A 27048-nucleotide genomic window follows, 5' to 3' on the forward strand; every position below is an offset into this window, starting at 1 on the left:
TCTCTTCAAGATTGGACTACTGCAACGTTCTATTTTCTGGTTTACCGCAGTCCAGCATTAGGGCTCTCCAATTGGATTAAAATGCTGCAGCCAGGCTTTTGACACGAAGCAGAAAGTTTGACCACATTACACCCATTTTGGCATCCCTTCACTCGCTTCCTGTCCCAGTGAGATCTGATTTTAAGGTTCTGCTACTAGTCTATAAAATTGTTCATGGACTGGCACCTCCCTAGCTAGCTGACCTAATTAAACCTTACATAGCAGCCCTGGCTTTGCGTTCTCAGGGTGCAGGACTACTTTGTGTCCCTAGGGTGAATAAGAAGTGTGCGGGTCATAGAGCTTTCTCTTATCATGCCCCTGTGCTGTGGAATAATCTCACCGCATCAATAAAACAATCAGATTTTGTGGAGACTTTCAAGTCTAGACTTAAGACACACTTATTTTTCCTTTCATATGGCTAGCATACTGGCGTAGTATAGTTCTACGCTTTTTACTGTTTTAATTCATTTTATTAGGAAACGGAGCGTGCCACGGCCTCAACTTTACCTAAATTCTGGGTCTTTTAGTGAAGCTTAGGGCTAGTGGCTGGCGATCACATTAGTATTTCCTGTTTTTCTTGGTGTTTAATGCTGGCAAATTATATTGTATTTCTTGTCTTTCTGACACCTGATTCTGTTTTTTTTTTTTTTTTTTTTTTTCTCTCTGTTTAAGGTTCAGCTCCATCCAGAGATGGGTGTGGTATTTGTGCTGGAGACCCTCGTGTCCTGTGCACCAACAGCATTTCCTGGATATTTGTTTTGTGAATTGTTCTGTAATTTATGTCTGTAGGATGGCCCAAGCAGAGGGTCACCCCTTTGAGTCTGGTCTGCTTGAGGTTTCTTCCTCAGCGGGAGTTTTTCCTTACCACTGCTGCTCTGGGGGTTAGTAAGGTTAGACCTTACTTGTGTGAAGTGCCTTGAGGCAACTCTGTTGTGATTTGGCGCTATATAAATGAAAATAAATTGAAATTGAATTGAAATGCCCACGTGAGGACAGCAAGCAGACACACGTGAGTCACACTGAGCAGTTGTTATTTCATGTCTGTCCATACACAGTATGTGTCCCCCAGCTGGGACATCCAGAACCACAGATCTCCATAGCCGCTCCTATGGGCGGACATACCCCCTGTCAGTTCAGCCCACACACCAACGTGTCACTGTGTCTGTTGGCAAAGCCACCCTCATGGGGGCACTTAGACAAATTTCACATCCAGTTCGACAGTGATTGTCTGCTGACTGTTTTCATGCTAATAGTGCGAATGGCCACACATTTTCTAAGTGCCAAACAAGTGGTGTTAGATGTTTGTGTGTGTCAGCTGGAATTTGGCCAACACCTGCCGCAAGAGGGTTCGATGGGCTCTCACAGCACACACTCTGTCTTTCAGCCGGTGGTGTGTGCAGATAGTTGCAGCAACAGGTGTATGAGACATTGGAGGCAGCTATGATTTTACACGTATTGCATACGATTCCTGTTTCATGTGCACTTCATGCGCATTTCAACCACATTCGTGCTATGTGTGAAGGGGCCCTAAGATTCGTCCCATCCTGTCTATGGCTGAGGCAGAGACTCTGATCCAAGCACTTCTCTCTTCGAGACTGGATTACTGCAATGTCCTTTTCTCTGGTTTACCATAGTCCAGCATTAGGGGTCACCATTTGGTTTAAAATGCTGCTGCCAGAGTTTTCACAAGAACCACAAAGTTCGACCACATTACACCTATTTTGGCGTCTCTTCACTGGCTTCCTGTCTCTGTGATGTGAGATTTTAAGGTTCTGTTACTAACCTATAAAATTATTCATGGACTAGCACCTCCCTACTTAGTTGACCTATGTACCTGCCTGGGCATTGCATTTGCATGGCGCAGGACTACTTTGTGTCCCCTAGGGTGAATAAACAGAGCTCTCTCTTGTCATGCACTTGGTTTGTGGAATGATCTCAGTGTGTCAATAAAACAATCAGATTCTGTAGAGACATTCAAGTTCAGACTTAAGACGCATCTATTCTTTTGTGCAATCTGTAAAAACCTTGTAACTGTTAGAATGGCCTAAGCAGTGGGTCACCCCTCTGAGTCTGGTCTGCTTAAGGTTTCTTCCTCAATATCGTCAGAGGGAGGTTTTTTTTTTACCACTGTCCCGTGTGCTTGCTCAGGGGGGTTGGTAAGGTTAGACCTTGCGCATGTGAAGCACCTTGAAGCCGCTTTGTTGTGACTTGACGCTATTTGAATTGATCCTCTGTCCAGTATTACTCATATTATATTTGTCTTTATTATCTGGAAAAATTTAATTAACTGTTCTTTATATATGATAACCAGTTGTATTTATCAGTGCAATCTGAACAGACTAATAAATTAATTAATCCTCAAACCTCACAGATTTAAAGATGAAGATCATGATGAAGGATGATGTGTACTTTTCAAGCTTTTACACTTGGACTAAACTGAAGTTATTGTGTTTGGGCCTAAACACCACAGGAACACATTCTTGTCACAGAGCCTCTGAACACAGTATTGCCTTGGCCTCAAGCAGCACTGCAAAGACTTCTTCAGGACTTGTCATTCATCACCCACATAAAACCGATTCCTGGGACTGCCTTTTCCACCTGCTGAATAAAATGAGGCACATTCTGTCCCAAAAGCATGCCAGAAAAAACATAGTCCATGAATGTGTTACTTCTAGGCTGGATTACTGTAAATAGCTGTCATCAGGTTGTCCCATCGCATATGCTGACATGATGTTGATCCCTGACCTTTCTGATAAGACTGTAATCCTGATTTTTGATATTGTTTTCCTTTGATCAAGGTTCTGACTTTTGGTTAGGATCTTAGAACTTAAGCATCAGTGATGAAAGATAAAAGACAGGATCCAACCTTTGATCCATGTCAGAATTTAATCAGATACCTCTTGACTCAAGACCGACCTCGCCGCCAACTGTCACTGAGTATGCCTGCGTCCGTTTGTGAAACCAACAAAGTGACAAAACCAGGACCTGCTGTGAGCGATCTCTTTGGTGCCATCTGACACAAACATGAACTGAGGACCTCCAAAATGGCTGCCAGAGGGTGTGGCTAGAGGCTGTGTTACCAAGACACACCCATCATCATCCCAGGTGATGACAACATTAACACCCTGAACTTGCATAATAATTCTACCTGGACAATAATCCCATGTGGTCCTGGACCATGTGAGCAGAGCGAGCCTCTGTGTGTGTGTGTGCATGTGTACGTGTGTGCAGTGTGTTTATGGTGCTGTGGTCTCCATCAGACTCTCAGAGTTTCTCCTTGTGGACCACGGGGATGGGCAGCACCTGATGGATCTTTGCTCGGTCGCCGTCCACCTGCAGATGGACCCAGTCAGGCTGGAAGGAACCTTTGAACCCCACGAACACCAGTTTATCTACAGAAAGCAGAAAAGAGTCAACAGAAATGTTGTGGTGCTTTGGTTTGTTTTAAGTTAGCGATGTTAAGCGAGTTTTGTTTTTAATTTCATTGCCACTTGCATTATGGCTGAACAACTTTAAGAAAACCTGTAATTGAGATATTTGTGTTGGCAGTGTCAGTAGACCAAGCAGCAGTAGACCAAATCAGTAACTCTTCACGGAGGATTCCAAGGCATTCCCAGATCAGTTGGCAAATATAATTCCTCCAACATGTTTTCCCCGGGGGACTCTTCCCAGTTGGATGTGCCTGGAGGACCTCCTTAGGGAGACCACCAAGGGGCATCCTTACCAGTTGCTCGAACCACCTCAACTGGGTCCTTTCAGTGTGAATAAGCAGTGAATCTACTCTGAGTTCCTTCCAGATAGTCAAGCTTCTCACCCTTGTCCAGGAGTGTAAGCCCAGATCCTCGACAGAAGAATCCCAATTCTTTCATTTGTATCCACAACCTTATTCTTTTGGTCATTACTTAAACGTCATGACCATACAGTAGTGTTCAGAATAATAGTAGTGCTATGTGACTAAAAAGATTAATCCAGGTTTTGAGTATACGAGGGCTGTCAATAAAGTAACGGTCCTTTTTATTTTTTTCAAAAACTATATGGATTTCATTCATATGTTTTTACGTCAGACATGCTTGAACCCTCGTGCGCATGCGTGAGTTTTTCCACGCCTGTCGGTGACGTCATTCGCCTGTGAGCACTCCTTGTGGGAGGAGTCGTCCAGCCCCTCGTCGGAATTCCTTTGTCTGAGAAGTTGCTGAGAGACTGGCGCGTTGTTTGATCAAAATTTTTTCTAAACCTGTGAGACACATCGAAGTGGACACGGTTCGAAAAATTAAGCTGGTTTTCAGTGAAAATTTTAACGGCTGATGAGAGATTTTGAGGTGATTCTGTCGCTTTAAGGACTTCCCACGGTGCGAGACGTCGTGCAGCGCTCTCAGCCGCCGTCGTCAGCCTGTTCAAGCTGAAAACCTCCACATTTCAGGCTCTATTGATCCAGGACGTCGTGAGAGAACAGAGAAGTTTCAGAAGAAGTCGGTTTCAGCATTTTATCCGGATATTCCACTGTTAAAGGAGATTTTTTTAATGAAAGATGTGCGGACGGGTCCGCGCGTCGGCTCGCAGCCGCCGCGATGCTCCGCCACAGGAAAAACACCTCTGTTGAAAGCCTTAAGGACAAGTTGGAACATGTCCTGCTGTTAAACAATTTCTCATATACTCACTCCACTGAAAGCCATCAAAAGCCGCCTGGATTTTACAAATGGTTATCAACACGGAGGTGTTTTTCCTGTGCTGCCGCACCGCGCCAGCTGCGTCCCGATGCGCGGACCCGTCCGCACGTCTTTCATTAAAAAAATCCCCTTTAACAGTGGAACATCCGGATAAAATGCTGAAACCGACTTCTTCTGAAACTTCTCTGTTCTCTCACGACGTCCTGGATCAATAGAGCCTGAAATGTGGAGGTTTTCAGCTTGAACAGGCTGACGACGGCGGCTGAGAGCGCTGAGCGACGTCTCGCACCGTGGGAAGTCCTTAAAGCGACAGAATCACCTCAAAATCTCTCATCAGCTGTTAAAATTTTCACTGAAAACCAGCTTAATTTTTCGAACCGTGTCCACTTCGATGTGTCTCACAGGTTTAGAAAAAATTTTGATCAAACAACGCGCCAGTCTCTCAGCAACTTCTCAGACAAAGGAATTCCGACGAGGGGCTGGACGACTCCTCCCACAAGGAGTGCTCACAGGCGAATGACGTCACCAACAGGCGTGGAAAAACTCACGCATGCGCACGAGGGTTCAAGCATGTCTGACGTAAAAACATATGAATGAAATCCATATAGTTTTTGAAAAAATAAAAAGGACCGTTGCTTTATTGACAGACCTCGTATTTCTTATTGTTACATGGGAAACAAGGTACCAGTAGATTCAGTAGATTCTCACAAATCTAACAAGACCAAGCATTCATGATATGCACACTCTTAAGGCTATGAAATTAGGCTATTAGTAAAAAAAAGTAGAAAAGAGGTGTTCACAATAATAGTAGTGTGGCATTCAGCCAGTGAGTTCGTCTATTTTGTGGAACAAACAGGTGTGAATCAGGTGTCCCCTGTGTAAGGATGAAGCCAGCACCTGTTGAACATGCTTTTCTCTTTGAAAGCCTGAGGAAAATGGGACGTTCAAGACATTGTTCAGAAGAACAGCGTAGTTTGATTAAAAAGTTGATTGGAGAGGGGAAAACGTATACGCAGGTGCAAAAAATTATAGGCTGTTCATCTACAATGATCTCCAATGCTTTAAAATGGACAAAAAAAAAAAAAAAAAACAGACGCGTGGAAGAAAACGGAAAACAAACATCAAAATGGATAGAAGAATAAACAGAATGGCAAAGGCTCACCCATTGATCAGCTCCAGAATAATCAAAGACAGTCTGGAGTTACCTGTAAGTGCTGTGACAGTTAGAAGACGCTTGTGTGAAGCTAATTTATTTGCAAGAATCCCTGGCAAAGTCCCTCTGTTAAATAAGAGATATGTGCAGAAGAGGTTACAATTTGCCAAAGAACACATCAACTGGCCTAAAGAGAAATGGAGGAATATTTTATGGACTGATGAGAGTAAAAGTGTTCTTTTTGGGTCCAAGAGCCATAGACAGTTTGTGAGACGACTGCCAAACTCTGAATTCAAGCCACAGTTCACAGTGAAGACAGTGAAGCATGGTGGTGCAAGCATCATGATATGGGCATGTTTCTCCTACTATGGTGTTGGGCCTGTATAACGTATACCGGTATCATGGATCAGTTTGGATAAGTCAGAATACTTGAAGAGGTCATGTTGCCTTATGCTGAAGAGGACATGCCCTTGAAATGGGTGTTTCAACAAGAAAATGACCCCAAGCACACTAGTAAATGAGCAAAATCTTGGTTCCAAACCAACAAAATTAATGCCTCGCAGATGTGAAGAAATCATGAAAAACTGTGGTTATACAACTCAATGCTAGTTTAGTGATTCACAGGATTGCTAAAAATGCAGTTTGAACATAATAGTTTTGAGTTTGTAGCGTCAACAGCAGATGCTACTATTATTGTGAACACCCCCTTTTCTACTTTTTTTACTAATAGCCCAATTTCATAGCCTTAAGAGTGTGCATATCATGAATGCTTGGTCTTGTTGGATTTGTGAGAATCTACTGAATCTACTGGTACCTTGTTTCCCATGTAATAATAATCAATCAATCAACTTTTTTCTTATATAGCGCCAAATCACAACAAACAGTTGCCCCAAGGCGCTCCATATTGCAAGGCAAGGCCATACAATAACCATGAAAAACCCCAACGGTCAAAACGACCCCCTATGAGCAAGCACTTGGCCACAGTGGGAAGGAAAAACTCCCTTTTAACAGGAAGAAACCTCCAGCAGAACCAGGCTCAGGGAGGGGCAGTCTTCTGCTGAGACTGGTTGGGGCTGAGGGAAAGAACCAGGAAAAAGACATGCCGAGAAGGGGGGCAGAGATCGATCACTAATGATTAAATGCAGAGTGCTGCATACGGAGCAAAAAAAGAAAGAAACAGTGCATCATGGGAACCCCCCCACAGTCTACGTCTAAAGCAACATAACCAAGGGATGGTCCAGGGTCACCCGATCCAGCCCTAACTATAAGCCTTAGCGAAAAGGAAAGTTTTAAGCCTAATCTTAAAAGTAGAGAGGGTATCTGTCTCCCTGATCTGAATTGGGAGCTGGTTCCACAGGAGAGGAGCCTGAAAGCTGAAGGCTCTGTCTCCCATTCTACTCTTACAAACCCTAGGAACTACAAGTAAGCCCGCAGTCTGAGAGCAAAGCGCTCTAATGGGGTAATATGGTACTACGAGGTCCCTAAGATAAGATGGGACCTGATTATTCAAAACCTTATAAGAAGAAGGATTTTAAATTCTATTCTAGAATTAACAGGAAGCCAATGAAGAGAGGCCAACACGGGTGAGATATGCTCTCTCCTGCTAGTCCCCGTCAGTACTCTAGCTGCAGCATTCTGAACCAACTGAAGGCTTTTTAGGGAACTTTTAGGACAACCTGATAATAATGAATTACAATAGTCCAGCCTAGAGAAAATAAATGCATGAATTAGTTTTTCAGCATCACTCTGAGACAAGACCTTTCTGATTTTAGAGATATTGCGTAAATGCAAAAAGGCAGTCCTACATATTTGTTTAATATGCGCTTTGAATGACATATCCTGATCAAAAATTACTCCAAGATTTCTCACAGTATTACTAGAGATCAGGGAAATGCCATCCAGAGTAACGATCTGGTTAGACACCATGCTTCTAAGATTTGTGGGGCCAAGTACAATAACTTCAGTTTTATCTGAGTTTAAAAGCATGAAATTAGAGGTCATCCATGTCTTTATGTCTGTAAGACAATCCTGCAGTTTAGCTAATTGGTGTGTATCCTCTGGCTTCATGGATAGATAAAGCTGGGTATCATCTGCGTAACAATGAAAATTTAAGCAATACCGTCTAATAATACTGCCCAAGGGAAGCATGTATAAAGTGAATAAAATTGGTCCTAGCACAGAACCTTGTGGAACTCCATAATTAACTTTAGTCTGTGAAGAAGATTCCCCATTTACATGAACAAACTGTAATCTATTAGACAAATACGATTCAAACCACCGCAGCGCAGTGCCTTTAATACCTATGACATGCTCAAAAAAATATACTCAAAACCTGGATTAATCTTTTTAGTCACATAGCACTACTATTATTCTGACACTACTGTAGGTGAGGACAGGAGCATAAATCAAGTGGTAAATTGAGAGCCTTCCCTTCTGGTTCAGCTCCTTCTTTGCCATGATGGTCTCGTACAGCCTCTGTAAAACATCAGACGCCACCCCAATCCGTCTATTGATCACCACTTGTGAACAAGATCCTGAGATACTTAAACTCCTCTATTTGGGGAAATAACTCTCCCCCGACCCAGAGGGGACAGTCTATCCTTTTTCAGAGGACCCTAGACTCAGATTTGGAGGTGCTGATTGTAATCCCAGTTGGTCCTCACTTGGCCTCAAACCTGAGCAGCACACATTGAAGGTCACTGCATGATGAAGTCAACAGAACCACATCATTTGCAAAAAGCAGAGATTCAACTCTGAGTTCACCCTCAGAGTTGAATCTCTGTTTTTTTTTTTTTTCTCTGTTTCTTGAAATCCTGACCATGAAAATCATGAACAAGACTGGTGACAAGGGACAACCAAATCCAAAGCCGAATCCAACCTCCTCTGGGATCAGGTCCTACTTTGGTCATATAGAGACCAGATGGTGTTCCAGCAGTTCGAGCTCCCCAATACTGCCACAGCACCCATCACAGGACACCTTAAGGTACCCCAGTCATAATCCTTTTCCACGTCCACAAAACACATGTAGACTGGTTCGTCATACTTCTACAACCTTTCTAATATCCCTGCCAAGGTAAAGAGCTGGTTCACAGTTCAATAACCAGGTTGGAACCCACGTTGTTCCTCCTGAATTATTTATGATGCATTGATGTATTTATTGATGGTTATTTATTTGTGATGTATTTATTGACAGATTATTTATTTATTTATGATGTATTTATTGGTGGTTATTTATTTGTGATGTATTTATTGATGGTTATTTATTTGTGATGTATTTATTGACAGATTATTTATTTATTTATGATGTATTTATTGGTGGTTATTTATTTGTGATGTATTTATTGTCATGTTATTAATTTATTGCTTTGGATTGGATTTTATGCTTTTAACAGAGACATGGCTTCGGGCTGGTGAATCCTTCGCCTTCTCGGAGCTACTTCCCCCGGGTTGCTCCTTCTTCAGCTCCCCTCGCACTACAGGCAAAGGTGGTGGTTTGGCGACAGTGTTTAAATCTGACTTTGTTTGCTGCCCGCTTCCCACTAAAGCCTATGCGAGCTTCGAGCTACAGCTCTTTGAAATCAGATTGGACATACCTGTCTTGTGCGCACTCATCTATCGCCCTCCTCAATTTAACAAAGATTTTATAAATGAGTTTTCTGACTTTGTGGCAGGTATTGTTCTTAATCGTAACGCATTTTTAATTGCTGGGGACATTAATATTCATGTTTGTTGTCCATCCAAGCCCTTTGTCAATGACTTTCTTAATGTTGTGGACTCTTTTAATCTTAAGCAGGCAGTAAATGTCCCGACCCACGACAAGGGTCATACTCTGGACCTTATCTTATTCAGTGGTCTAAATGTGAACGTCATAGAGATCTGTAACGCAGGCATATCGGACCATTTTCCTGTGCTTTTTTCTGTCGCGGTGTACTCCACTATTAGGAAACAATGCGTTCCGGCGCACCAGCGGCGCGCTATCTGCCCCGCTACTGCGCCACTCTTTTCTGCTGCATTTCATGCTTCTGAACTTAAGTCTTACGATTCTAATACAAATATTGATGAGTTTGTTAGCTTGTTCAATACTGCGTGTTCAGAGATTCTCAACGTTGTCGCCCCTTTCACTAATCGGCGTGCAAAACGCTCAGAGCCATGGCACAATGATTTTACGCGCGCACGCAGACGGGAATGCCGCCGTGCAGAACGGAAATGGAAGAAAGATCAACTTCAAGTATCACTGGGGATTTTAAGACATTCACTTGCGAATTATCAAGATTCTGTGAAGACCGCAAAATCAGAGTATATGGCAAATATTGTGTCTACAAATCTTCACAAACCCCAGGTTCTTTTTAATGTTTTGAACAAGATTGTTAACCCTATTGATTCAACTGGTACTGTTCCCTCTGTTTCTTTGTGTGAAAAATTTTGTCAATTTTTCAGTGACAAAATTTCACTCATTCGATCTTCTTTGCCAACTGTCATCGCTGACCCCTGCATCATTCCTGCGTGCACAGCTGTTTTTAGTCAATTTGAGCCTATTTCTCTGTGTGAACTATCTAAAACTGTTCAAAGTTTAAGGCCTTCAGACTGCACTGGATTTCCTTCCTGCTAAGCTTTTGAAAGAAGTCCTTGATTCAGTTGGCCCTTGTATTTTACAGCTGATTAATGCTTCTCTGTCTTCAGGTGTCATTCCTTGTTCCTTTAAACAGGCCATGATACAGCCCCTTTAAAAAAAAAAACATAATTTGGACCCTGCTATTTTTTCTAATTATAGACCCATTTCTAAGACATCATTTTTATCTAAAATACTTGAAAAAGTGGTCTATACTCAGCTAACAGTCACACCTTACTGCATTTGACATAACTGAAAAGTTCCAGTCTGGTTTTAAACCTTTGCACAGCACTGAAACTGCTCTTTTAAAAGTTTTTAATGATCTTCTTTTAATCATGGACACTGGCAGCTCAGCTGTGCTTGTGCTTTTGCATTTAACTGCAGTCTTTGACACTGTTGACCACCAGGTCTTATTATCTCGCCTTGAATCATGTGTTGGATTAAATGGCACAGTGCTCAAATGGTTTAAGTCCTATTTGACTGGTCGGTGCTTTTCTGTAAACCTTGGTCCCTTTGCGTCACAGAAAGCCCCTTTGACTTGTGGAGTACCTCAGGGTTCAATTTTAGGGCGAATTTTATTTTTGCTTTATTTGCTTCCTTTAGGATCAATTTTTAAGAAATCTAACATTCAGTTTCACTGCTTTGCTGATGATGTGCAGATTTATCTACCTCTGAACCTTAAAACAAACTCATCTACCATCCTACAGACTTGCTTTCAAGAAGTCAAAGACTGGATGTCTTTAAACTTTTTGAATCTAAATGAAAGCAAAACAGAGATTGTGGTCTTTGGTGACCTTGACCTTTCTGCCCTTGGTCCACTCGCCTCCTACTGTCGTTCATCTGCTAAGACCCTTGGTGTTTTTATAGACAGCTCTTTTAAATTCGAGAAGCAGATCAACACAGTGGTCAAAACAAGCTTCTTCCAGCTTAGACTTTTAAGTAAAATCAAGCGTTACCTGCCCCCAAATCAGCTGGAACAGGTTGTGCACGCCTTGATCACGTCTCGTTTAGACTACTGCAATTCTTCGTATGTTGGTCTTAATCAGTCGTCTCTGCATCGTCTCCAGATGGTGCAAAATGCAGCTGCACGTCTGCTCACTGGAGCCAAACGGCACCAACACATCTCTCCTGTTTTAGCTTCACTGCACTGGTTGCCTGTTGCTTTTAGAATTGATTTTAAGATTTTGTTGCTTGTTTTTAAATCAATTCACGGTCAAGCCCCATTCTGTTTATCTGATATGCTGTCATTGCATACTCCAGGAAGAGCTCTGCGCTCCGTGGACCAGAGTTTACTGGTCTGTCCCAGATCTAAGCTAAGGACCAGGGGAGACAGAGCCTTTGCTGTTGCGGGGCCCAAGCTCTGGAACTCTCTGCCATTGAATGTCTGACTGGCTCCTTCAGTTGACTCTAAGACTCTTTTAAAGACATATCTTTTTGCACTGGCTTTTAATACAAGATGAGCTGAACACTGCCACATCTTTTACTGTCTTGTTGATTTATTTTGTTCTTGTATTTAACGATATAATTTTAAATCCTTTTATTGTACAGCACTTTGGGGCAGTGTTGACTGTTTGTAAATGCTTTATAAATAAACCTGACCTTGACCTATTGCTGATGTATTTATTGGTGGTTATTTATTTGTGAAGAATTGGCAGGTTATTTATTTATTTACTAGCTGGGGTACCCGGTGCTGCCCGGGTTAACCTTTTCATACATAAGCCAAATGCCAATCATTTTAATCAAAACAATTGCCCAACATTTGTTTTTGTAATTATGATGTCTTATAAATATAACAGTTAATGGGCTAAAGTTTGTCCAGCAGAACTATGATAAGAGGTGGACTCCAAAAACTAAGTGGAAATACTTGGTTAAAAGACTAACACATTTGAAGTCCTTCATGCAGGCTTTGTTTTGCAGTCAATTTTATAACAAAATTACACACAAAAGGTAAGTAACAGTAAATGGAAATATCAATTAATCAAAATTGAGGTAGTGGTGTATTTCACTCTTTATACATTGCAATTTTACAAACATAAAATGAATGTATTCAGACAGGAAGGCAAACTGGGTTGTACAGGATAGTCAGGTGTTTAACAGTTGAGAACATCAAGTAGCTGAAGGAAGGGATTAAATAAACAGAGATGGCCAACACATATACAGGGCTGGAAATTTGAATCTGCCTGGTCATACCCATAGCCGGCTATTTTGGGGGTAATTTTCAGTTCAATGTTTAAAAAATAGTACCAGTTTGTTACCCATGTCATGAGGATTCAGAATATATACTCAACAAAAATATAAACGCAACACTTTTGGTTTTGCTCCCATTTTGTATGAGATGAACCCAAAGATCTAAAACTTTTTCCACATACACAATATCACCATTTCCCTCAAATGTTCACAAACCAGTCGAAATCTGTGATAGTGAGCACTTCTCCTTTGCTGAGATAATCCATCCCACCTCACAGGTGTGCCATACCAAGATGCTGATTAGACACCATGATTAGTGCACAGGTGTGCCTTAGACTGCCCACAATAAAAGGCCACTCTGAAAGGTGCAGTTTTGTTTTATTGGGGGGGGATACCAGTCAGTATCTGATGTGACCACCATTTGCCTCATGCAGTGCAACACATCTCCTTCGCATCATCCGTGAAGAGAACACCTCTCCAACGTGCCAAACGCCAGCGAATGTGAGCATTTGCCCACTCAAGTCGGTTACGACGACAAACTGGAGTCAGGTCGAGACACCGATGAGGACGACGAGCATGCAGATGAGCTTCCCTGAGACGGTTTCTGACAGTTTGTGCAGAAAATCTTTGGTTATGCAAACCGATTGTTTCAGCAGCTGTCCGAGTGGCTGGTCTCAGACGATCTTGGAGGTGAACATGCTGGATGTGGAGGTCCTGGGCTGGTGTGGTTACATGTGGTCTGCGGTTGTGAGGCTGGTTGGATGTACTGCCAAATTCTCTGAAACGACTTTGGAGACGGCTTATGGTAGAGACATGAACATTCAATACACGAGCAACAGCACTGGTTGACATTCCTGCTGTCAGCATGCCAAGTGCACGCTCCCTCAAATCTTGCTACATCTGTGGCATTGTACTGTGTGATAAAACTGCACCTTTCAGAGTGGCCTTTTATTGTGGGCAGTCTAAGGCACACCTGTGCACTAATCATGGTGTCTAATCAGCATCTTGGTATGGCACACCTGTGAGGTGGGATGGATTATCTCAGCAAAGGAGAAGTGCTCACTATCACAGATTTAGACTGGTTTGTGAACAATATTTGAGGGAAATGGTGATATTGTGTATGTGGAAAAAGTTTTAGATCTTTGAGTTTATCTCATACAAAATGGGAGCAAAACCAAAAGTGTTGCGTTTATATTTTTGTTGAGTGTATATAGTTTTTAGGGCTACATATTATAGTTTGGGAGTTTATCCCGGACAGACAGAAAGACAGAAGTGGCAGCATGAAAAGCACATGGTGCAACACTGTATAGTCTTACATAAATGGCTATTTTGGGGGTAATTTTCAGTTAAACTTTTAAAAAATGGTACCAGTTTGTTCCCTATGTCATGAGGATTCAGAATATATAGTGAGGAAAATAAGTATTTGAACAACCTGTGATTTTGCAAGTTCTCCCACTTAGAAGTCATCGAGGGGTCTGAAATTTTCATCTTAGGTGCATGTCCACTGTGAGAGACATAATCTAAAAAAAAAAAATCTGGAAATCACAATGTATGATTTTTTAAATAATTTATTTGTATGTTACTGCTGCAAATAAGTATTTCAACACCTCAAATCAATGTTAATATTTGGTACAGTAGCCTTTGTTTGCAATTACAGAGGTCAAACGTTTCCTGTAGTTTTTCACCAGCAGGGATTTTGGTCCACTCCTACATACAGAATACAATGATTTGCAAATCCTCTTCAACCTATATTCAGTTGAATACACCACAAAGACAAGATATTTAATGTTCAAATTGATGAACCTGTTTATCAGTTTGTTGGTTTATTGTTTTTGTGCAAATATTTGCTCATTTTGAAATGGATGCCTGCAACACATTTCAAAAAATCAATCAATTTTTATTTATATAGCGCCAAATCACAACAAACAGTTGCCCCAAGGCGCTTTATATTGTAAGGCAAGGCCATACAATAATTATGTAAAACCCCAACGGTCAAAACGACCCCCTGTGAGCAAGCACTTGGCTACAGTGGGAAGGAAAAACTCCCTTTTAACAGGAAGAAACCTCCAGCAGAACCAGGCTCAGGGAGGGGCAGTCTTCTGCTGGGACTGGTTGGGGCTGAGGGAGAGAACCAGGAAAAAGACATGCTGTGGAGGGGAGCAGAGATCGATCACTAATGATTAAACGCAGAGTGGTGCATACAGAGCAAAAAGAGAAACAGTGCATCATGGGAACCCCCCCAGCAGTCTACGTCTATAGCAGCATAACTAAGGGATGGTTCAGGGTCACCTGATCCAGCCCTAACTATAAGCTTTAGCAAAAAGGAAAGTTTTAAGCCTAATCTTAAAAGTAGAGAGGGTGTCTGTCTCCCTGATCTGAATTGGGAGCTGGTTCCACAGGAGAGGAGCCTGAAAGCTGAAGGCTCTGCCTCCCATTCTACTCTTACAAACCCTAGGAACTACAAGTAAGCCTGCAGTCTGAGAGTGAAGCGCTCTATTGGGGTGATATGGTACTACGAGGTCCCTAAGATAAGATGGGACCTGATTTTTCAAAACCTTATAAGTAAGAAGAAGAATTTTAAATTCTATTCTAGAATTAACAGGAAGCCAATGAAGAGAGGCCAATATGGGTGAGATATGCTCTCTCCTTCTAGTCCCCGTCAGTACTCTAGCTGCAGCATTTTGAATTAACTGAAGGCTTTTTAGGGAACTTTTAGGACAACCTGATAATAATGAATTACAATAGTCCAGCCTAGAGGAAATAAATGCATGAATTAGTTTTTCAGCATCACTCTGAGACAAGACCTTTCTAATTTTAGAGATATTGCGTAAATGCAAAAAAGCAGTCCTACATATTTGTTTAATATGCGCTTTGAATGACATATCCTGATCAAAAATGACTCCAAGATTTCTCACAGTATTACTAGAGGTCAGGGTAATGCCATCCAGAGTAAGGATCTGGTTAGACACCATGTGTCTAAGATTTGTGGGGCCAAGTACAATAACTTCAGTTTTATCCGAGTTTAAAAGCAGGAAATTAGAGGTCATCCATGTCTTTATGTCTGTAAGACAATCCTGCAGTTTAGCTAATTGGTGTGTGTCCTCTGGCTTCATGGATAGATAAAGCTGGGTATCATCTGCGTAACAATGAAAATTTAAGCAATACCGTCTAATAATACTGCCTAAGGGAAGCATGTATAAAGTGAATAAAATTGGTCCTAGCACAGAACCTTGTGGAACTCCATAATTAACTTTAGTCTGTGAAGAAGATTCCCCATTTACATGAACAAATTGTAATCTATTAGACAAATATGATTCAAACCACCGCAGCGCAGTGCCTTTAATACCTATGGCATGCTCTAATCTCTGTAATACAATTTTATGGTCAACAGTATCAAAAGCAGCACTGAGGTCTAACAGAACAAGCACAGAGATGGGTCCACTGTCCGAGGCCATAAGAAGATCATTTGTAACCTTCACTAATGCTGTTTCTGTGCTATGATGAATTCTAAAACCTGACTGAAACTCTTCAAATAGACCATTCCTCTGCAGATGATCAGTTAGCTGTTTTACAACTACCCTTTCAAGAATTTTTGAGAGAAAAGGAAGGTTGGAGATTGGCCTATAATTAGCTAAGATAGCTGGGTCAAGTGATGGCTTTTTAAGTAATGGTTTAATTACTGCCACCTTAAAAGCCTGTGGTACATAGCCAACTAACAAAGACAGATTGATCATATTTAAGATCGAAGCATTAAATAATGGTAGGGCTTCCTTGAGCAGCCTGGTAGGAATGGGGTCTAATAGACATGTTGATGGTTTGGATGAAGTAACTAATGAAAATAACTCAGAACAATCGGAGAGAAAGAGTCTAACCAAATACCGGCATCACTGAAAGCAGCCAAAGATAACGATACGTCGTTGGGATGGTTATGAGTAATTTTTTCTCTAATAGTTAAAATTGTATTAGCAAAGAACGTCATGAAGTCATTACTAGTTAAAGTTAATGGAATACTCAGCTCAATAGAGCTCTGACTCTTTGTCAGCCTGGCTACAGTGCTGAAAAGAAACCTGGGGTTGTTCTTATTTTCTTCAATTAGTGATGAGTAGAAAGATGTCCTAGCTTTACGGAGGGCTTTTTTATAGAGCAACAGACTCTTTTTCCAGGCTAAGTGAAGATCTTCTAAATTAGTGAGATGCCATTTCCTCTCCAACTTACGGGTTATCTGCTTTAAGCTACGCGTTTGTGAGTTATACGACGGAGTCAGGCACTTCTGATTTAAAGCTCTCTTTTTCAGAGGAGCTACAGCATCCAAAGTTGTCTTCAATGAGGATGTAAAACTATTGACGAGATACTCTATCTCACTTACAGAGTTTAGGTAGCTACTCTGCACTGTGTTGGTATATAGCATTAGAGAACATAAAGAAGGAATCATATCCTTAAACCTAGTTACAGCGCTTTCTGAAAGACTTCTAGTGTAATGAAACTTATTCCCCACTGCTGGGTAGTCCATCAGAGTAAATGTAAATGTTATTAAGAAATGATCAGACAGAAGGGAGTTTTCAGGGAATACTGTTAAGTCTTCTATTTCCATACCATAAGTCAGAACAAGATCTAAGATATGATTAAAGTGGTGGGTGGACTCATTTACATTTTGAGCAAAGCCAATAGAGTCTAATAATAGATTAAATGCAGTGTTGAGGCTGTCATTCTCAGCATCTGTGTGGATGTTAAAATCACCCACTATAATTATCTTATCTGAGCTAAGCACTAAGTCAGACAAAAGGTCTGAAAATTCACAGAGAAACTCACAGTAACGACCAGGTGGACGATAGATAATAACAAATAAAACTGTTTTTTGGGACTTCCAATTTGGATGGACAAGACTAAGAGTCAAGCTTTCAAATGAATTAAAGCTCTGTCTGGGTTTTTGATTAATTAATAAGCTGGAATGGAAGATTGCTGCTAATCCTCCGCCTCGGCCCCTGCTACGAGCATTCTGACAGTTAGTGTGACTCGGGGGTGTTGACTCATTTAAACTAACATATTCATCCTAACTTCACATTTCTCAAAACAGAGTCGCCAATAACCAGAGTTTGATCCTCGGCGGGTGTGTCGTCGAGTGAGGAAAAACGGTTAGAAATGTGAACGGGTTGGTGGTGTACACGGGGCTTCTGTTTAGAACTACGCTTCCTCCTCACAGTCACCCAGTCGGCCTGCTTTCCCGGCTGCTCGGGATCTGCCAGAGGGGAACTAACGGCGGCTAAGCTACCTTGGTCCGCACCGACTACAGGGGCCTGGCTAGCTGTAGAATTTTCCACGGTGCGGAGCCGAGTCTCCAATTCGCCCAGCCTGGCCTCCAAAGCTATGAATAAGCTACACTTATTACAAGTACCGTTACTGCTAAAGGAGGCCGAGGAATAACTAAACATTTCACACCCAGAGCAGAAAAGTGCGGGAGAGACAGGAGAAGCCGCCATGCTAAATCGGCTAAGAGGTAGTAGCTGCGCTAAGCTAGCGCATGCCTAAAAACACGCAAAGTTAATAACGTGTAAATAATTTAGAGGTGATTCAGCAGAAGGAGTGCTTTAGTTAAGGCACGTGAAGATTACACTGGGAAACAAATCGTTATCTAGATAACTAGATCAATCTAACTGCGCAGATTAAACAGCTAACAAATACAGCAAAACACCGCTGTGCTCTGGAACAGGAAGTGATACAATACCGCAGTGAGAGCCAACCACCAGTAGAGGCCAATAGATAAAAAAGCTGGGACAATGGTATGTTTACCACTGTGTTACATCACCTTTCCTTCTAACAACACTCAATAAGCATTTGGGAACTGAGGACACTAATTGTTGAAGCTTTGTAGGTGGAATTCTTTCCCATTCTTGCTTGCTGTACGACTTCAGTTGTTCAATACTTCAGGGTCTCCGTTGTCGTATTTTGTGCTTCATAATGCGCCACACATTTTCAGTGGGCGACAGGTCTGGACTGCAGGCAGGCCAGTCTAGTACCCGTACTCTTTAACTACGAAGCCACGCTGTTGCAACACGTGCAGAGTGTGGCTTGGCACTGTCTTGCTGAAATAAGCAGGGACGTCCCTGAAAAAGACGTTGCTTGGATGGCAGCATGTGTTGCTCCAAAACCTGGATGTATCTTTTAGCATTGATGGTGCCATCACAGATGTGTAAGTTGCCCATGCCATGGTCACTACCACACCCCCATACCATCACAGATGGTGGCTTTTGAACTTTGTGCTGGTAACAATCTGGATGTCTGGAGGACACGACGTCCATGATTTCCAAAAACAATTTGAAATGTGGACTCATCAGACCACAGCACACTTTTCCACTTCGCGTCTGTCCATTTCAAATGCACTCGAGCCCAGCGTTTGTGGATGTTGCTGATGTATGGCTTTCGCTTTGCATGGTAGAGTTTTAACTTGCACTTGTAGATGTAGTGACGAACTGTGTTAACTGACAATGGTTTTCTGAAGTGTTCCTGAGCCCACGCCGTAAGATCTTTTACACAATTTAATGCAGTGCTGCCTGAGGGATTGAAAGTCACGGGCATTCAATGTTGGTTTTCGGCCTTGCCGCTTACGTGTAGAAAGCTGAATTGAATTTTGAATTGAAGATTTATTTTGAACATAAAAGAAAAAATAAAACAACAGACAACGTAAAATTAAAGTTACTTCAAAAAGGAGTGAGAAGAAGTCCAAACTTATCTAATCCCACCCCTTCTCCCTGTATATGATGATAATAATAATAACAACAACAATAATACTAATAGTAACAATAATAATGATACAATGATAAAATACAATAAAAAAAAAAAAAAGACAAAGACATAAGGAACCGATAAAACAAAACACAACAGAAAAGACAGACCCAACTAACAATGAACATAAATAAATCCATAAACAAATATAGAAATAAATAATAACAGTTTCCCGTGAACACCTGGTAACTCTTACACTTCATCCCTGTATCCCAAGAAAACATATTCCTTATATTTTGTTTTAAACTGTTGAATGTTTGGACACTGCTTTAACTCCTCATTCATACTGTTCCACAGTCTCACCCCACAGAATAAAATGCAGAATCGTTTCTTGTTTGTGTGGATTTTGTTCATTTTGAAGTTGTATTTCCCTCGTAAGTGATATCCCCCTCTCGATCCTTGAATAATTTCTGTATGTTTTTTGGTAAAAAGTTATTTTTTGCCTTGTATAAGATATGTGCTGTGTGGAATTTTACTGTGTCTGTTAATTTTAATAGTTTTGATTTTAAGAAGAGTGAGTGAGTATGATCTTGATAGCCGACATTATGAATTACCCGTATTGCCCTTTTTTGAAGAATAATTAGTGATTTCATTGAACTCATATAGTTATTACCCCAAATTTCTACACAGTAATTGAAAGACGGTAAGACAATGGAACAATATAAGATGCGGAGTGATTTATAATCCAGAACATGTTTTGCTTTGTTTAACACTGAAATGCTTCTTGATACTTTGGTTTGTATATTTGATGTGGGGTATCCAGCTGATTTTCTCATCTATTATTACCCCAAGGAATTTATTTTCATCAACCCTTTCAATCTACACCCCATCTATCTGTATTCATACTTGCTCATTAGTTCTGCAGTTCCCAAATAACATTAGTTTTGTTTTATTTAAGTTCAATTACAATTTGTTTCGGTCAAACCATATTTTCAATTTGTCCACTTCTTCAGTGATTTCCTCTACCATTTCTTTTAAATTCTCCCCAGAACAGAAAATATTCGTGTCATCAGCAAACACAACAGTTCGAATATCTGTGACACCTTACAAATATCATTAATATACAATATAAATAGTTTGGGCCCTGACACTGACCCCTGTGGTACCCCACAAACAATGTCCAAACATTCAGAACTGACATCACCCATCTTAACAAACTACTGTCTCTGTTGTAAATAGCTTCTAACCCAGTCTGATACAATACCTCTGATGCCATATGTTTCCAGTTTTTTAAATTAATATTTCATGGTTGATTGTGTCAAAGGCTTTCTTAATGTCAATAAATATTCCAACTGCATATTTCTTTTGTTCAGTGGCATTTGTGATTTCTTCAGTTGCTTGTATTATTGCTAATGTTATACTGTTTTATCTAAAACAATATTGGTTATTGGAGAGCAATTTGTGCTTTTCAATGAATATATCCAATTTATTATTAAAGTTTTTTCCAGTATTTTGGAAGTAAAGACACAGGTCTGTAGTTGTTGAAATGATGCTTGTTCCCGGTTTGTACAGTGTAAAGCCCTCCGTAAAGCTAGGACATCTTACTACTCATCACTAATTGAAGAAAATAAGAACAACCCCAGGTTTCTTTTCAGCACTGTAGCCAGGCTGACAAAGAGTCAGAGCTCTATTGAGCCGAGTATTCCTTTAACTTTAACTAGTAATGACTTCATGACGTTCTTTGCTAATACAATTTTAACTATTAGAGAAAAAATTACTCATAACCATCCCAAAGACATATCGTTATCTTTGGCTGCTTTCAGTGATGCCGGTATTTGGTTAGACTCTTTCTCTCCGATTGTTCTGTCTGAGTTATTTTCATTAGTTACTTCCTCCAAACCATCAACATCTCTATTAGACCCCATTCCTACCAGGCTGCTCAAGGAAGCCCTACCATTAATTAATGCTTCGATCTTAAATATGATCAATCTATCTTTATTAGTTGGCTATGTACCACAGGCTTTTAAGGTGGCAGTAATTAAACCATTACTTAAAAAGCCATCACTTGACTCAGCTATCTTAGCTAATTATAGGCCAATCTCCAACCTTCCTTTTCTCTCAAAAATTCTTGAAAGGGTAGTTGTAAAACAGCTAACTGATCATCTGCAGAGGAATGGTCTATTTGAAGAGTGTCAGTCAGGTTTTAGAATTCATCATAGTACAGAAACAGCATTAGTGAAGGTTACAAATGATCTTCTTATGGCCTCAGACAGTGGACTCATCTCTGTGCTTGTTCTGTTAGACCTCAGTGCTGCTTTTGATACTGTTGACCATAAAATTTTGTTACAGAGATTAGAGCATGCCATAGGTATTAAAGGCACTACACTGCAGTGGTATGAATCATATTTATCTAATAGATTACAATTTGTTCATGTAAATGGGGAATCTTCTTCACAGACTAAGGTTAATTATGGAGTTCCACAAGGTTCTGTGCTAGGACCAATTTTATTCACTTTATACATGCTTCCCTTAGGCAGTATTATTAGACGGCATTGCTTAAATTTTCATTGTTACACAGATGATACCCAGCTTTATCTATCCATGAAGCCAGAGGACACACACCAATTAGCTAAACTGCAGGATTGTCTTACAGACATAAAGACATGGATGACCTCTAATTTCCTGCTTTTAAACTCAGATAAAACTGAAGTTATTGTACTTGGCCCCACAAATCTTAGAAACATGGTGTCTAACCAGATCCTTACTCTGGATGGCATTACCCTGACCTCTAGTAATACTGTGAGAAATGTTGGAGTCATTTTTGATCAGGATATGTCATTCAATGCGCATATTAAACAAATATGTAGGACTGCTTTTTTGCATTTGCGCAATATCTCTAAAATTAGAAAGGTCTTGTCTCAGAGTGATGCTGAAAAACTAATTCATGCATTTATTTCCTCTAGGCTGGACTATTGTAATTCATTATTGTCAGGTTGTCCTAAAAGTTCCCTGAAAAGCCTTCAGTGAATTCAAAATGCTGCAGCTAGAGTACTGACAGGGACTAGAAGAAGAGAGCATATCTCACCCATATTGGCCTCTCTTCATTGGCTTCCTGTTAATTCTAGAATAGAATTGAAAATTCTTCTTCTTACTTATAAGGTTTTGAATAATCAGGTCCCATCTTATCTTATGGACCTCATAGTACCATATCACCCCAATAGAGCGCTTCGCTCTCAGACTGCAGGCTTACTTGTAGTTCCTAGGGTTTGTAAGAGTAGAATGGGAGGCAGAGCCTTCAGCTTTCAGGCTCCTCTCCTCTGGAACCAGCTCCCAATTCGGATCAGGGAGACAGACACCCTCTCTACTTTTAAGATTAGGCTTAAAACTTTCCTTTTTGCTAAAGCTTATAGTTAGGGCTGGATCAGGTGACCCTGAACCATCCCTTAGTTATGCTGCTATAGACGTAGACTGCTGGGGGGTTCCCATGATGCACTGTTTCTTTCTCTTTTTGCTCTGTATGCACCACTCTGCATTTAATCATTAGTGATTGATCTCTGCTCCCCGCCACAGCATGTCTTTTTCCTGGTTCTCTCCCTCAGCCCCAACCAGTCCCAGCAGAAGACTGCCCCTCCCTGAGCCTGGTTCTGCTGGAGGTTTCTTCCTGTTAAAAGGGAGTTTTTCCTTCCCACTGTAGCCAAGTGCTTGCTCACAGGGGGTCGTTTTGACCGTTGGGGTTTTACATAATTATTGTATGGCCTTGCCTTACAATATAAGGCGCCTTGGGGCAACTGTTTGTTGTGATTTGGCGCTATATAAAAAAAAAAAATTGATTGATTGATTGATCTCTGCTCCTCTCCACAGCATGTCTTTTTCCTGGTTCTCTCCATCAACCAGTCCCAACAGAGGATTGCCCCTCCCTGAGCCTGGTTCTGCTGGAGGTTTCTTCCTGTTAAAAGGGAGTTTTTCCTTCCCACTGTTGCCAAGTGCTTGCTCACAGGGGGTCGTTTTGACCGTTGGGGTTTTTCTGTAATTATTGTATAGCCTTGCCTTACAATATAAAGCCCCTTGGGGCAACTGTTTGTTGTGATTTGGCGCTATATAAATCACTAACACCACCCCCCCATGATGAAATCCGCGGAATTCCGCGGATCCCTGATCTGAATTGGGAGCTGCTTCCACAGGAGAGGAGCCTGAAAGCTGAAGGCTCTGCCTCCCACTCTACTCTTACAAACCCTAGGAACTACAAGTAAGCCTGCAGTCTGAGAGCGAAGCGCTCTATTGGGGTGATATGGTACTACGAGGTCCCTAAGATAAGATGGGACCTGATTATTCAAAATCTTATAAGTAAGAAGAAGAATTTTAAATTCTATTCTAGAATTAACAGGAAGCCAATGAAGAGAGGCCAATATGGGTGAGATATGCTCTCTCCTTCTAGTCCCCGTCAGTACTCTAGCTGCAGCATTTTGAATTAACTGAAGGCTTTTTAGGGAACTTTTAGGACAACCTGATAATAATGAATTACAATAGTCCAGCCTAGAGGAAATAAATGCATGAATTAGTTTTTCAGCATCACTCTGAGACAAGACCTTTCTGATTTTAGAGATATTGCGTAAATGCAAAAAAGCAGTCCTACATATTTGTTTAATATGCGCTTTGAATGACATATCCTGATCAAAAATGACTCCAAGATTTCTCACAGTATTACTAGAGGTCAGGGTAATGCCATCCAGAGTAAGGATCTGGTTAGACACCATGTTTCTAAGATTTGTGGGGCCAAGTACAATAACTTTGTTATGTGTCGGACGCAGCTCGGAGAACCGACCAGCATTTGAAGGACCCAGTATGAAATAAGCAGAGCACGGTTCAAAGGATAACTGAATTTAATACATAACAGTGATAATATAATAACAAAAGGTGCGGCCTGGCGTGGTGCGCTCCCAGCAGCGCTAACGGTCCGGAGCCAGAAGCTGTTTCGGACCCAAGGACCCCGCCGACACCCCCCAGGTGGCCGCAACAACCGAGTCTGTGAAAGAAGGAACCATTATGTGAGTCCACACTCTACACACAGAACACTTAAAGGTGTACAAACAGCAAACACTTCCTGGCTTGATTACTGATCAGCTTCCCAACCTGTAGGCATGGAACATCCCGTTCACAAAACTCCACTGCAGTGGAAGCTGATACATGACTAACAAACAGCTCAATACAATAAGGTGTGAGGGACACCACATTTACTGACTGTATAACTGTTAGTCACAAAATCTAACGTACCTCAGGAAGTGTGCTGACGAGCGTGAGACCTCACCCCCTCCTCTTTCACAGACTGTGCATCAAACCTGGACGTTCTCAGCATCCGCTGTTGATGAGATGGCTCCCGAGACGACGATCTCACCCGTCTGGTCACAAGGTCGAGTCTCTGGCAAATACACACTGTGCACTCCAGTCTTAAATGCCAACATGTTCCAATCCATCCAGATGCACTACAGCTGTGAGTCCTGACGAGTCGCAGGTGATCAGGGTGAGGTCCTGACAGCCTCAGCAACACAGCCACTCAGTCCCAAACGCACGCCACCTGGGAGGAAAACCAAAAAACAGAAACAAACCGGCAGCCCGGCCCCCCCAGCCATATAACAGTACCCCACCCTCACGGGAAGCCTCCCGGCGACCACACACACCTGGCCCAGGAGAAACACCCCCCTCCAGGGACCATGGCTGGAAACCGCGTCTGCGTTCATCCTCCAACAGACTGGTTGAACTGGCTGCATCTTTGCCCTTGTTTCTGACAGTCTCTTAGCACAGGTGTGGCCAGGAGTTCTTACACCTGTGCGGTCAGCCTTTATCCAAACATGTGTGATTAGTCATAAAACAAAACAACCAAAACACCCCCCCCCTCCCCAGGGGACCGTCCCATCAAACCCCAGGGAAGGGGAGAAAGGAAAAACAACCCAAACGTGAGCTCACAAACAAAAATGCCAAAACACCCCCCTCCCCCCCCCCCAGAGGACCGTTCCATCAAACCCCAGGGAAGGGGAGAACAGAAAAACCCAAACTTGAGCTCACAAACAAAAATGCCAAAATACCCCCCCTCCTCCCCCCAAACGACACGTAGGGACCAACACCCCCCAGAGGGCCACCCGCCAGCTCCAGGAGTAATAACCACGGCCGAGGTCCCTCTGGGATCCAACGTCACTCACGGGGACTACCAGCGCCTCCCAGAGGACCACTCGTCAACCCCAGGAGACGCCTCCCCTCATGACCCATGGACCCAGCCCCGGCCGTCCACGGCTAGATGGACCCAACGCCCTTTCCCCCCCAGAGGACACCACAGTCAAACCCTGAGGGCGGAAACTGGGGGGGGAAAACAAAAAGACACCCCAAACCCCCCCCCCCCCCCTCCCGGGTGCAGAGGCCACCTGGGAAACGCCCAGCACAACCTAACTGCACCCCTCCAGCAATGCCGACACTACGGCAACCCCGGCTGGAGTCAGAGGAGAAGAGAGGGTATAACAAAAAACAAAGAGAAAAAACAACCCATCACCCCCCAGGGGACCGTTCCATCTAACCCCGGGGGATGTGAAACAAAAAGAAATAAAAGAAAAAAACAAACAGACCAACACACAGTTGGTTGGGTCCTTTTTTTTTTTTTTTTTTTTTTTTTTGTATTTGTTCGTTGTCAAACAGGCTGCAGGGTCACAACCCCAGACAAATAGTGGAAAACAAAAAATAAACTCCCACACAAAAACCAACTCAAAAAACACCCACACAAAATGGACTAACACAAAACAAATCAGTGAGTTATACCGTCAAGCTCAACCAAATGGAACACACCTGTTCCTACTCAAGAGCTTGACGGTAACGTGATTCAGTCACCACAAGGGGGAGCCAGAGTGCTAAAAATGAAAAAACCCCTTTGGCGACAGAAAAAAACAAACGAGCTGCTTTTGTGTGCGCAGCTGAGTGCAACACACAACCAAAATGTGCTCAACTAAATAACGCCGGAGCTGATACAACAGACGCAGTAGTTACCTTTGTCCGGGGAAACGGGGCTACGACTGTAGCACAGGAAGCCCAGCGACCCGTGCTAACAGAGCTCCGCCGTGCGCGTGAACCCATTACAAACGCACTCTTGCAGCTCCCGTTTACACCTCTTATCCGGTCGGAGTGTGACGCGACGCCGTCGCCAGTCACACTCCACCACGACCCACGGATAAGGCACAACACAGGAACACGGCTGCAAGAGAGCACAAATCAGTAGCCAGTAATGGGTCTCAAACACGCACCTTCCGGGCGGAGAGCCCCGCAACTGATCCGGATAACCACTGAACGTCTGCTGCCGCCTTCCCGGCGCGTTACCGTCTCTGCTACCGCTGGGTCCGTGATGTTTGGCCAGAGACTACTGTTATGTGTCGGACGCAGCTCGGAGAACCGACCAGTGTTTGAAGGACCCAGTATGAAATAAGCAGAGCACGGTTCAAAGGATAACTGAATTTAATACATAACAGTGATAATATAATAACAAAAGGTGCGGCCTGGCGTGGTGCGCTCCCAGCAGCGCTAACGGTCCGGAGCCAGAAGCTGTGTCGGACCCAAGGACCCCGCCGACACCCCCCAGGTGGCTGCAACAACCGAGTCTGTGAAAGAAGGAACCATTATGTGAGTCCACACTCTACACA

The 27048-nt window shown here is 42.3% G+C and overlaps 1 protein-coding gene across 1 annotated transcript in view; it reads right to left on the reverse strand.

Moving 5' to 3' along the window:
* Nucleotides 1-3216: 3216 nt before the first annotated feature.
* Nucleotides 3217-27048, reverse strand: part of cemip (cell migration inducing hyaluronidase 1) — a 375103-nt gene continuing 351271 nt past the window's right edge. Inside the window, exon 29 of the mRNA XM_034184142.1 lies at nt 3217-3431. Coding sequence (XP_034040033.1) covers nt 3304-3431 — 128 coding nt within the window. The 3' untranslated portion in view covers nt 3217-3303. The remainder of the gene's footprint in view (nt 3432-27048) is intronic.

The sequence above is a fragment of the Thalassophryne amazonica genome, chromosome 2 (assembly GCF_902500255.1).
Source record: "Thalassophryne amazonica chromosome 2, fThaAma1.1, whole genome shotgun sequence".
In the NCBI taxonomy this organism is placed as follows: domain Eukaryota; kingdom Metazoa; phylum Chordata; class Actinopteri; order Batrachoidiformes; family Batrachoididae; genus Thalassophryne; species Thalassophryne amazonica.